The sequence below is a fragment of the Volvox carteri genome, assembly GCF_000143455.1.
Source record: "Volvox carteri f. nagariensis unplaced genomic scaffold VOLCAscaffold_37, whole genome shotgun sequence".
Lineage (NCBI taxonomy): Eukaryota > Viridiplantae > Chlorophyta > Chlorophyceae > Chlamydomonadales > Volvocaceae > Volvox > Volvox carteri.
The window spans coordinates 1081441-1094227 of record NW_003307580.1 but is presented as its reverse complement, the minus strand read 5'-3'; the positions used below and the strand labels follow the sequence as shown (position 1 = coordinate 1094227).

The following is a 12787-nucleotide window of genomic DNA, read 5'->3' as shown; positions in this document are numbered from 1 at the left end:
TCATATCGCGGACCAACCACCCAGCAGTTGCGCAGGCGGGGACTGCTGCACCCCCCAACAGCGCACCCACTGAAGAGTGGACGGTGCAAGAAACACGCTCACACCTGCGTACCTCGCAAATGAAACGTCAAAGCTAGACACCAGATTTCGAACCAGCCCGGTCAACAAGCCACCAGACAAGCGCGCAGCCGAACTCAAACTGGGGCCTGACTAGGTATGACCCGAGCCAAAGCAAGGGGGTTGAAAACTGCAAAAAGCACAGCGCGGTTTCAGCAACACAGCAGTCGAAGTCAGCTTCTGTTTGCCAACCCCGCTTCTCGCCATCCTAGGTGCGGCCTGGCCGTTGGGGCCCCACAACGGCCTCATTAAGGTTCCTGCATGCCGTACCCATGAACGTGCGTATCGTGCCGGCGCGAATACCATATGGACGTGCGCATCATGCCAATGCACATGAACACTACATACATGACGCTGACCCCGAGCAGCTCACGTGACGAAGGGGCAAAGACATCAGAGCTGAAGTGGGATGGCTCATGCCGGAAATGGGATGGCTTATGCAGGAAAACAATCGATGGTTCGGGAGGCCAGCTAGCGACGATGCTCAAGAAGGATTGCGCAACAAGAAAGGAACATCCGTATGATGACGTCCTCCGCCGCGCGATCGTTCTAATGCCCTCGGGCATTAATCCACAGGCCGAGAGGCGCGATGCGGCCAGTGGGAGCATCACCATATGATGGGCTCATGCTCCCACCACGCGACTCAAAGACAATCACCCCAGATTGCCACCGGCTGCCGCGGCCACCTCCATGCAGCGATCGAATCCATCCAGTTCCTAGTCGGCCCACGCGAGTTCAGCCCAACAGGAACCAGCTCGTAATCCTTCATCCATGCTTCACGCAGCTCCTCACACATCCAAGTTTGCTGCCCCTCGCGCTGCCTGCTCCATGACTTTGCTCCCCTTTCAACAACAATTATCGTGCACGCCTGTACTAGCAGGCTGGCCGCCGCCGCTTGCCCGCAGTCAAGTCCTGGTACCCGGCTCCAAAATCCAGCCGCCTGCCGCCGCTTGCGCCCCGTCCTCTACGTGCCAGAGCTAAAGCATCTCCTGCGACTTACGCACAATGCGCGCCACTCGCTTCTTAAACTCCTCCCGGTTCTCCCGCCACATCTTGGCGGCGTCCACGTTGGCAGGGGACTCATCATTCGGCGACGACAGCATCGAGATGATGGAAATCATAATTGTTTCAACCTAGCATGGCCAATGTAGAGGCACAGCGCTTTAGTATCCGAATTTTAACGATGCTTCCATTGGACAGATGCATCTGGGGGAGCAGCTGCACTCCTCTGACAGTACGGGGCTATCAGTTCGTTACCGCTGACCACGACGAGATGATGCATTGCTCTGTACAGCCAGGATGACAATGACTACAAAGCCGACCCAGATGAGCTTGACCAACCAGGCCAAGCAGACCTCCAACCCAAGAAGCCTGGGTCGGCCGTTAAACTAATGGACAAGAGGACGGAACAAGAACAGCTGAGGGCATAGGAGGGTGGGTGCTGGATATCAACTTGCATAGAAGCGTCCAGCAGCCAGCAATGGTCAGGCCCCCAATGTAAGGCTGCCTGCTTGATGTAAGCCCGAACACAGACAATCATGCGGATAGCGAAAGTTGCTGTTGCGCATGTGCACAATGCGTTTCAGCACACATATATGCCTTCGCAGTCATCAGCGGGTTGGAGACAGGGAAACACCAATCCGTCTGCACGCAGACTGTGCTAAATCCCCGCTTTAGATTCCACTGACGAGCACGAATACTCGTCCTTTGGAAGTTGGACCCAAGGGAACGTGAGTCCAACCTGAGTCGCAAAAACATACCGTGTGGACAGGTGACCAGCGCTCCGCTGCACTCTCGTACCCGTGCGGGTCATCGCCGGGGTTATGGAGGATGGAAATGCAGACTTTGCCATCATCGTATACTGCAAAGTGTGAGTTGGAGCAATCAGCCTAGGTCCGCGCAAGCGCCGACCACGTTTGCACGACCTCACCGTTAGGGTGCCACATCTCTGACGTGAAACGGCAGGTGGGTGGCGAGTTCGGGTAGTCTTTTGGGAAGCTTAGCTTTGCGTTGAAGAAACCGCCCTCGCTGCAAAGACGGAAAAAACGTGGAACGTCCGAGACCCTTCGCATGCAGTCACAACGATTTCGCAACCCCGTACCATACCCAACCACAAGAGCGCCAATTGTTCTAGAGCCCGTTTGATGCATGGATAGGCAGCAAAAGCAGCACGAAGGGTCGCATAACATGAGGGCGCCACCTACTAGAGAGTGTCCGGCGGCCCAATGATAGTGACCTGCCACTCAAAAACGTTGCTATCGTCAACTAAGCCAGCTGAAAAGCCCTCCACAGGATTCTTGGTAAGCTCTGCACATATGAAGCCAAACTTCGTCTGGGGTTTCTTCCCTTAGTATTGAAAAGAATATAGGCGGCTCCCTACCCTTAAGCTGCTTGCGGAGGAGAGAGGCCGCAAGCGTGTCTCCCATAGCTGATTGGGCAAGCGTGCAAAAGTGTCTATAGGTCCGAAGGATCGACTTCCAAACAAGTAATGGTGATGTCTTTAGGACAGGATCTATAATAGCCTATCTAGTAAAATATGTCTTCCGTGTAGCTTTGCATCTAGAGCTAGGAGCTGAATCCCAATTTAGGAATGCGCAAAGTCTAAATAAGGCCTGCATGGGCGTCCTTGTTCTTTCAAATAGCCCAAACATTCATAAGTATAATTGCAAACAAGACATATTATGCACATCCTTTGGCATAAGTTGAGGCTGTGATGGCTTCAACTTGGCTATGGGCTTTGTTAGAACGTCATTTCACAGGGGCAAGCATACGCCCATGCGCCCATGAACTTGATAAGTCGTGTGCATTTTTAATCTTTATCGTAACTCTGAACCCGTTGCCAAGCTTCGTGCCGACTTACAAGTTTACAGCGCCCACAGGGCAAGTCAGCAGCCTCGCAAATGTGCAGATTAGACAACAGCAAAGCCTAGATTTTATACAAGGATTGCTACTCTCTATATAGCAGTGATTGAAGAGGGAATGTAAATGCGTGCTAGGCAATGGCGTATGAACCTCAACCGCTTTTTCGTTAGGCGAACGGCAGTACGGGCAGTCTACACGCATCGCTGTTCTGGAAGACTAGTGTGTCATCTTCCTCCAAGCTAAAGATAAGGTTGCAGCTGCTTAGTTCGAGCAAGTTGAAGCTTGGGCTTCACCCACTGGGTTAGACACCCACCCAGCGAGAAAGCTGACTTTCAACCTGCACATCACGGACAGAAACCCTCGGCATCATGCACCGTACCGGGAGCACCATTTATGTTCATCGGGCCGTGTCGCGCGTCGTACGACTGTGGAACGCATACTTGGTGCTGGGTTGTTTTTAATGTGAGGGACATTGTGGTGAATGTGGAGGCGACACATTGATGGCAGCTGAAGGGCAACAGGCGGAAATGCGCACTCATGAAGATATTTGCAGGGGTAGACAGACTGCGCGACCCCTTATAACGCACCCCCCCCTACAGAATAGGTTCTTCGTCCTTTTGTGTGCAAGGCGGGATGTCATCCTGTATGACTGCTCTTAATAGGATGGGTACGGATCCGCACGTGCACCGTGCAATGCGCGCGCACGGGGATGACCTCAAACCGCATCTGTGTATGCGGGTGATGTGTACAGACCCGCATTTGTGTACGCAAGTTTGGCGATGTGGAGCTTCATCCCGTCACTTTGCTGGCAATCGCCACTGACACCCAGAGCCAATGCCACGCAAGCATAACCCGAGCTTGTCACCTCTTGACACGAATTTTAACGCGTCGCAGCCACCGTTGCTGAGAATTAAGCATTACGGCACTGTTAGGTTACGCAATGCATTAGGCATCCCAGCTGTGGTGGACAATGGACAAAGATCGAGACCGTTTATTTTACGAAACACTTGTCGCAGCAAGCAGTTCGCCTTTCCTCGAACGCAAACACGCCATCCCGCGGATCGTTTAAATTGTTCCTCTGCCGTCCCTGCACTCTTATTTTCGACGCCAAGCCAAGACCATGTCAATGGCGCCTTAGGGCCCTCAGGGACTCGCTGCCGTGTTTTCACCTGGGCATGCTGGCAGCCTGCCAAGGCACCAGGTCGGTACAACGGTTTTAACTCCTGCTAAGACGTTCCTTCAACGTTCCTTCAAGTCAAGGCTGCCATCAAAACGGATTTCGGTCAGAAGAATGCGGGCAGGTCCCAATTGAATTGCAACAAAGCCGGAAACCCAAATATCTGACAGCCCCCGGGACAATAAGCCATATGCACACGCCATAACTCCCTACATAGCACAGGTCCGCAATCCTCAACGCAGGCCCACCGCGCCTCCAGAGCTGCCACCTACTAGCAAAGAAATCCGAAGATCGGGTACATCGCGCCACCCATGCTGTTAGGAAGCGCGACCATTTGCTTGGGACCGCTGCCAGCCGGAGCAGCCCTGCCCTCTACTTCTTTCCGGACAGCAGCATCCTGCGGAAATCATCGTTAGATAGCTGCTGCCCGCCGGCGGCTGCGCCGCCGCCGCCGCCGCTGCCAGCATCGCCGCCGGCAGGCGCGCCGAAGGAGACCGACAGCTGGAGAGAACGGGGCACAAGTGCCGTGGGCGGGGCGCTCCCTGCAGTGCGTGTGGTGCAGTTCGCAAAATAGTCCAGGTTATTAGAAAGCATGGAACCGCGACTGAAGCGCGGAACGACATCCCTTGGGATGGGATGTATCTCGCGATGAAAAGAAGTCCTAGAACATCGGCATCGCGGGAGGGAGGCTGGCAGATCCCGGAATGGCCACTGCCATCCATGGCAATGACTCAAAATGCCGCGGGGATGTGTGCAGGGCCTAAAGTGGGCAATGACGGGTTCGCGGGAAGTGCAGAACACTCGGATACGATGTGGGTCGCAGATCCACACGGAAAAACAGCCGCAACCTGCGCACCTTGGGAAATCTGCAAATGTGTCCGCATGGAGCCGCGCCCGCTCGGGTGCCCCAGCCCCGGACGGTGCCCCCCTCGGCCACCCCGGCCTCCACCACCACCACCACCACCACCGCCATCGCCAGCCTCCTCCATTTCCGTATCTGGATCGCCCTCCGCCGACCCACCGCCACCCCCACGGCCGCGGCCGCGGCCGCGCCCTGCAAAGCCGCCACCCCGCGCGCCCGGTGGACCGCCGAAGCGCCCTCCACTGAAGCGGCCGCGGCCGCCACCGCCGTGCGGGGGCCCCCTGCCGCCGCCGCCGTGCTTAGGTGGTTTGGACTCGGCGATGAAAAGTGACTTGCCCTGGAAAACGGTGCCGTTGAGGGCGACCAGCTTGTCCAGGGCCTCCCTTGAGCTGCACTCCACGTACGCAAAACCCTGCAGCAGCGACAAAACAGTGTGCAAGGAGAGCGTTAGAAACGTTAGGAACGTTCGATCGCACTTAGGTTAAGAAGTATGGAGGGGAAGACGAACCACAGGCGTGTGTGGAGGGGGTCAAGAGACTTCCCCTCAGGGCTAGGTACATGGTTAGTGGCGGGTCTAGTCAGTGCGGCATCATTTTGTTTCCAGCCCTGCTGGAACGGCAAAACAAGTTGATGTGTCTTTGGAAATGGCAAGTGTGGATAACTGAGAAGGCAGTCAGGATAAACCTGCATGAATCAGGCCGCCACGGCAGCCGGGTGCAAGGACTCCAGAGGGCCCCAGAGAAGTTGGCTGATAGGGCAGTTTTTAGCCTAGTCAAAACGCCGTCTCGAACACCAGCCTACCCGTGCATCACCCGTCTGCGCGTCACGCATGATGCGGCTGTCCTTGAGGCCCTCCGGCACATGGCCTTTGAGAAAGCCCTCCAAATCGACGTCCTTAACCCCGGGAAGAAGGCCCCGGATGAAGACGGTCATCTTGTCCGTGTAGTGCGGACGCGCACCGCCCTGCGTCTTGGCCGTGCCCGGCCCCGGGCCAGCTGCGTTGTCCTCGCCCATGCCTTCGGCGCCTGCATTTGCGTCCGCGGCTCCATCCGCGTGGGCTTCTTCCTCGTCAGCCATGTCAGCATCCTGATCGCCTCCTTCGGCCGCGGCAGCTGGAGCGGTGGCGTTGTTGTCTGTTGGGACTTGCGCGCCCGCCTTGGCGCGAGGAGAGGGAGCCTCAGGCTCGTGCATCCGAACGCGCTTGATGGAGGCAAGTTCTTCAGCACTACCTACAGGTGCCGGGTCCTGGCCATCCTCATGCCGGCCACGTTTGGCAGGTTTCCCACCTGTGCGCGACGGCATGAGCAAGTCGGAAGCAAGTCCGTCGCGTTAAGATGTAAAACAGATTTCGCACCCGCCGTGAACAGTGTTATGTTCTCCTTATCATGTTCGTGTGCTGGAGTCCAGCTCTGGCACAAATCCATCCCGTTAACTTTTGACATGTCAGCATACCAAGTGCCAGAGATAAGTGGGTTTTACCAATCCTCTAAAGTTGCAAAAGAATTTGTCCTGTACGCCATGTAAACCAAATAGTAAGCATCCTACAAAGAGCTAGGCTTATGTACACGACAGCTGGTGGATCGAAAGCCGCACTGCGATCCCGACGCTTCTCCACGCAAAAAGATATGAACATATTATTTTTTATACCGTAATACCGTAAAAATCCGTACCTTTATCAGGATTCTCCATTTCAGCCTCGCCCTTTTCAGCGGTGTCCTTCTTGCCCTTGAAGTTGGGGTCTTTGGCCCGCCGCATAGCCTTTACCTCGTCCTTAGACAGATTCTTCGCCTTCTGTACAGCCGCCTGCGCAAATAGAGCGAACGGTCCTCCCGTTCAACGTAGCTTCCCGGCTTGCGACATGTGCAACCTGACTCCCCAACCCGCAACCTCCAAGACACATTCACTTTGGATGCCCATGATGCGTCAAACCAATCCTACCTTTGCAGCGGCTGCCGCAGCTTGGTCGGCAGCGGTCGCAGCGGCCGCGGCGCTCTCCTCGAGGATAGGCTCTACTTTCAGCAGCGCCTGCAGGTAGTCATCCGCCCTGCATTGTTGCGTTTCGTGCCGATTAACAACCTTCATAATGCCACATAAGTACCCTTTGTAAACACGCTTCGTCACGGAGACGTGCCTAGCAGGAACAGCAAGAAAAGGAAAGCAGCAGACGAAGCCCACCGCAGCTTTCAATGCAGCATCCCAACCACCTAGCACAACCAAACAGCTGCGAAATCCTCCATGAACTCACCATCTCCACCCCACCCTATCACACCACATCTCGTAACCTTTTGGATCCTCCCTGCGATGCAGCTGCTTTGAGTTCCCTCCCAGGGTTCATTTATCCGCCATTACACACCATGGCTCGCACCCAGCCCACCCACCCCCATACACCACCCACACACCTGCCCTCCTCCCGCTCGAAACGAAGCCAGGCTTGGCAGAGCTTTAGCTGTCCATCCTGCTCGAGTCGCCGGCTGTAGCACCTCTTGTACAGAGCCCGAGCCTCCTGCAAGGCCCCAAATTCCGGTGTCATTCCTCGATTAAAAGGTCGTATGGTATCATGGCCCATAGGACGGCGCAGCCAGACCTCTAGCACAATAAGGTCTTTTTGCCACTAAGAATTCATCCCACGGCCGTTGCCAGCTCTCGGCCAATGTGACCTTCTTGTCGTGTGACGTGCTCGCTCATTACCTCTCCCCATACGAGTCCCGCCGGCTCGAGGACGCTCTTTCCAACCCCATCACTCCGCGCCACCTCGTCAAGTTGACAAGATCTTAGAGGAGATGATATTACGTGCTGTTGTACCGGCCGTACTGTTTAGCAGCAAACCTGTGTCCCACTCACGACGGATTATCCGTCAAGGGGGCATCAGATCCCCCCACCCATGTCGAACGGAGCCGTATACCTTGATCAACCTGGCCGAGCGTTCCATCGCGATGTACGCCTCCCAAGCCTCCGCGTACCTGTGTAAAAGAGGGCGCCAGGGGGGATTTCAGGGGCTATAAGAAAGGGCCCTTATGGAAACATGTTGCCAGGTCAGGACCGGCCTTTGCCGCTATCCCAAACAGGCCTTCCAAATTCTATACCATATAATACCCATCTATCCAGCGCGCCGCCAGCCCAGCCTGTCCCTTTCCTGTAGCACACCAGCACATATCCCCCTCCTCCGCTTCCTCCTTCCCACTCCTCCCCGCGCACCTGCCCAGTCCTCCCTTGAGCGAGCCCTCCCACACCTCCCGAGCCGCCGCCGTATCACACATGACGTACATCTCGCACTGCGCCCAGTAGGCGGGTAGGCTCAGGCTCCTAGAAGGTAGGGTCGTTGGGTACAGGGTGCAGGAAGTTAGATGGCCGGCAGGTAAGTCGGTTAGCTGGCCGATAAGCAGATAAGCAGTTAAGTAATTCGGTTGGCAGGTAGGGGTGAACAAAGAAGTGGTGCCGTGGTGGTTGTGATTTAAATTTTATGCACGCAGCATCGTCGCTCACACACGGGCGAGAATTCCACCGCGCGGCGTGGATTACCAGAACCGTTATCACCAACATGCCTCAAAACACACCATTACCAGGTTTACAGCATGCCATGGCCATGCACAACCGAAACGTGAAGTACGGTACACTGTACACTGTACTATCGTCTTGTACAAGAGTGCAGTGTACCGTGTTTAAAAGTTCATCCACCGCACCCACAAGTCAAGGTGGTCGGGAAAGTGAGACATCATGAGCTCGGTGGCGGAGCAGAACGCCAGCCGCAGGCGAGAAAACGCAGCCGCCACGGCCGCGGCAGCGGCAGCGGCTTCCTTCTTAGAGCTGCCACCGCCGCCGGTGCCGCTGCCGCCGCCCGCTGCAGCGGCTTCCTTGGCCGCCACCGCCGCTCTTCGTAGGCAGTCGATCCTGGACAGGATAATCGCCAGGTAGTCGTCCGGAGCCTGTTTAGGCACTCGGTATGGGAAGCGGGTACGGAGACCGACCGTGAGAATGGGCAAGATGAGCGGGCGACAGCGGTTAGAGGAAGAGCACCCGCTTTGCGGTGTGCTGTGCTTCAGCATCAGAGGCATCAAATGGCCAAGCAACGGAGCAACGGAGCATAACGGCCCAAGGAGGCGACGGTATAGAAGACCCTATTCCGGACTTACCCAGGAAGCAAGGTTAAATATACATATATCTACATACATACATACATACATACATACACAGAATATGCATATATACATATACATGCATATACACATATATACATACATATACGTATATATAGCTATGCATGGCGGAAGTGCAAGCATATCGTCCTCGCGGCTGGAGATGAAGCGCGAGCAGTGGACACCCGAGAGCAAGCGCCGCTACACTGCAGCTAGCTAGCTAGGCTGAAGTGGGCAAGGTGTTGTGGGGTGACGGAGGCGTCGGCGGCGGATGGTGTTTGGGGTTTTCTATGTTGAGACTGGCTCACGCTCATCTCCCGTACATGCCCCTGCCACCCAGCTTCCCCACCTGCAGACCGGCCTTGAGCGCATTGCCGTACATCTCGTCCACCGCCTCCAGCGGCGCACCGGTACGGTCCAGCGCTCGGATGGCCCTCTCCCATACGGCCGCCACCCAGGGGCAGTTCCGTACGGCCCTGCCGTACACGGCGTTGATGGGGCCGGCCAGCTTGGTGTGCGTCTCCATGTACTGTCCGTACTGCAGCCAGAGGCTGTACGTCAGGGGAAACGCCGCCACGGCGCGCTCGTAGAGCACCTGAATAGAGAATAAAATAGAGCGCGATCATCAGAACTCGGCTAAACCCGGTCACACGTCTTCGTGACATAAAAAATATCCCAACAAAAACATCTCAGGAGATAGCTTGCTTGCCTTATGGTTAGCATCAAAGCCAACAAAGAGCCTTAACAAGAGCCTTAACAGGAAACTAGGCCGCGAGCCTCACCATCCCCTAACACCGCCCGTAACTCTCGAAGTGTCATGTAAGGCACCCCATTGCAGCACTTCCCAGCCCGCCCAACCCCATTCGTCAAGTCCGCATCCCACCTGAACCCTCGCCGTGTCGCCTGCATTTTGCTCCATCTTAATGTACGACAGAAACGCGCCCAGTTTTGACACGTCAGCCGGCACCTCCGCCGCCACGCCCTCCTCAAACCCGGCACGCAGCTCAGCAGCTTCCCGGGCCTTATCAGCCGCCTTGACCACATGCGCCGGTACGGACTGCCAGGTCAGGGGGGCCCAAAACACACCATCACGGCGAAGTACGGTTAGCCGTACATTAGCAAGGCTATACGTGCGTGACACATTGCTAGCAATAAGCGGCAGGTATGCCGTACCCTTCGTCGTACCTTTCCGTGGCCTGCCTCCCAGGCCTTATACTCCTCCAACGTTTGGTCCACGTCCTGCAACGGCACCTGCGGAAATCCAGTATCAGCGGCGGTAACAGCAGCGGTAAGGGAATTGATCGTGCCGCAGCCGCAACCGCAGCAGCAAGGGCAGGGAGCGCCGTAGTAGCAGCAGAAGCAGCGGGCTGATAGTCGTGCATAACTATCAAGCTGCACCCCTAAGCTCGCGCCCTCGAACTTTAAGTACACCCTCAACGACGCTACCAACCGAATACAACCAAAACGCACCGAATACAAGTACATACTCCAACAATCCAGGCAGGAAAGTCGGACACCAACGACCAACCGCCAACCGTTTTGCAAACCCCGGACCGCGGCTAACCGCCTTCACAACGGTGCAATTCCAAACAAAAAGAAATTAATTTACCATCCCTTTATCTTGGGTTTGCCGCACCAAGTCCCGAATGCTACCGAAGCAGTTCCTCCGTCATCACCCACCCGCCTCACCCACCCGCCCACCCTGCCTCATCAGCCAAACCTCGGCTATCCACACGCTTCCCCCACACACACATACACCCCCACACACACGCAAATACCTGCAGCTGCCGCTGGTACAGCGCCCGCACTCGATCCTGCTGCCTGGCGGCAGCTGCCGAAGTCCCCCCAGCCGCCCTAGCTTCTACGGCCAGCTCGAACGTCCTGCATCGGGTCCGGGGGGGCCCCGCAGGGGACCAGCCATACGCGTGCAAATGCATTGCTGGTCTAAACAAGGACATGCACAATACACAACACAGAACACATACTCACATACAGTCAGACAAACACATATTGCATCGCCCCTCGCAACGCATACCTGTATTTGCTCCACAGCCGGTGTCCAGCCGCCAGGTGCAACCCAGCCGCTGCCAACGCCTCCTCGCATATGGCCCGGTAACGCTCAACACCCTCAGGTTCCAGATCCCTTACGGCAGGATCCAAATCATGTGCCACCCTGCAGAGGTCCGGGAGGTCCGGCGGAGGTGGGCACGGGTTTTCACATGCAGGGTATAACCACAAGCCAGGTATAACCAACCGCCGATACAGAGGCAGCGGCCGGGGGAAAACTGCCTCCCCACGTCCAGCCCCCACTACCCAACACCGCTGATGGCCTGTGGGTCATAGCAGGTCCGTGTGACAGACGTGGGGGTTTCCTTTAGCTTGGGTTTCCTCCTCCCCACGCCGAGAATCGGGCATGGCACGTGCATCGTGCATCGCTACTCAGTGAGCCGCTCGAGCAGAAATCCCAGTATTGCAGTTCTGCGCCCAGGAGAGCTCCTCGGCCACTGTGCAGGAGCTAGATAGCTTTGAGGTCAAATCCAAGTCCAGGCGGTCAATGACGTACCGCCGTACGATGTACGGCAACTCACTCCAGGTACAGCTCCCACACGGCAGGCGCCAGGTAGTCCCGAGTGGCCGCTCGGCGCAGCAGCCCCAGCAGCCAGGCGAGATCTTCAGGCCCCGAAACTGCCGACAGCTCATCGTTTATCCAGGCCAACCAAAGCTCTTCGCTCAGCGGGAAGCGAGCCGCGAGGTCCTCGTGTGCGTCTCGTAAGCGCTTGCGCAGGCCGGGAGCGGTGCGGAGTAACGCGATGTACTGGGAAGAGGGGAGAGGGGGAGAGTCAGGAGGGAAAGACGGGAAGGGGCATCTTAGGTACCTGGGCTGAGTGCTGGACGGTAACTTAACAACAAGCCGGAGAGAGCATGGTACTGAGCAAGTCGTGGGAGGGTTAAAGGAACATAGTGGAGCGCAGTTAAGCCGCATGTATGGTACCTCGAGGTGCTTTTCATATGATACATTGATTTGTAATTCATGTTCCAACGCCATGAGCTGCTGTGCAGTCTCGGCGTCCACGTCGATGTCGCCGCTGCTGTCGTCGCTACCATCTTCACTGTCATCGGAACTGATATTGCCGCCGCCGCTGTCTACGTTTGGTGCGTCTACGCTGGACGCCTTGCCCTTGTTCGACTTCAAGCCCTCCGCATCCGTTGGCTCCGTAACATCGGAAGATAGCTTTCCATCGCCGTCCTTAGCTGCCATAATCAGCACGAAAGATCTATGTTCTCAACCAATAATCAAATACTGTCCTGCTCAGGATGCGTAGGTTCCCTGGTTGGCCCGTAAGGTCTATACTAAATGATCTGGCCTGCTGAAACGCACCTACGTTTTTGCTTAGCTATGCAATTATGAAAACTCATTACATCCCATCGAACAGGCTGAGACTGTAGAGTTTATATGCTCCGAAACTATGGAAAATTAGAACCCTGATATGCGAGACCACGCTCAGCAAATTCATCTCTAGGTTAACATTACATATGAATCATAACAAAGGTGATAAAAATGGCTTCATAGATGTTCTAGCACGGGTTGTAATACAAAGTCTTGCCATGGTCGCCGAAGTCCACGATTAGCCGAAT

General features: G+C 55.9%; 2 protein-coding genes across 2 annotated transcripts; both read right to left on the bottom strand.

Moving 5' to 3' along the window:
- Positions 1-313: 313 nt before the first annotated feature.
- On the bottom strand, positions 314-2663 carry ubcA (ubiquitin conjugating enzyme E2). Its single transcript, XM_002953590.1, has 5 exons — positions 2498-2663; positions 2322-2424; positions 2048-2145; positions 1878-1978; positions 314-1250 (listed from the first exon to the last, which is right to left on the bottom strand). Exons 1-5 carry the CDS (start codon positions 2541-2543, stop codon positions 1095-1097), a joined length of 504 nt encoding a protein of 167 aa, XP_002953636.1. The 5' UTR covers positions 2544-2663; the 3' UTR covers positions 314-1094.
- Positions 2664-4528: 1865 nt separating this feature from the next.
- Positions 4529-12410, bottom strand: VOLCADRAFT_118442 (uncharacterized protein; the record flags this gene model as incomplete). Its single annotated transcript, XM_002953589.1, has 16 exons — positions 4529-4698; positions 5013-5430; positions 5820-6304; positions 6689-6821; positions 6957-7062; positions 7418-7521; positions 7921-7978; positions 8214-8321; positions 8703-9052; positions 9501-9746; positions 10035-10208; positions 10337-10402; positions 10930-11032; positions 11187-11324; positions 11740-11966; positions 12144-12410. 16 exons carry the CDS (start codon positions 12408-12410, stop codon positions 4529-4531), a joined length of 3153 nt encoding a protein of 1050 aa, XP_002953635.1.
- Positions 12411-12787: the final 377 nt, after the last annotated feature.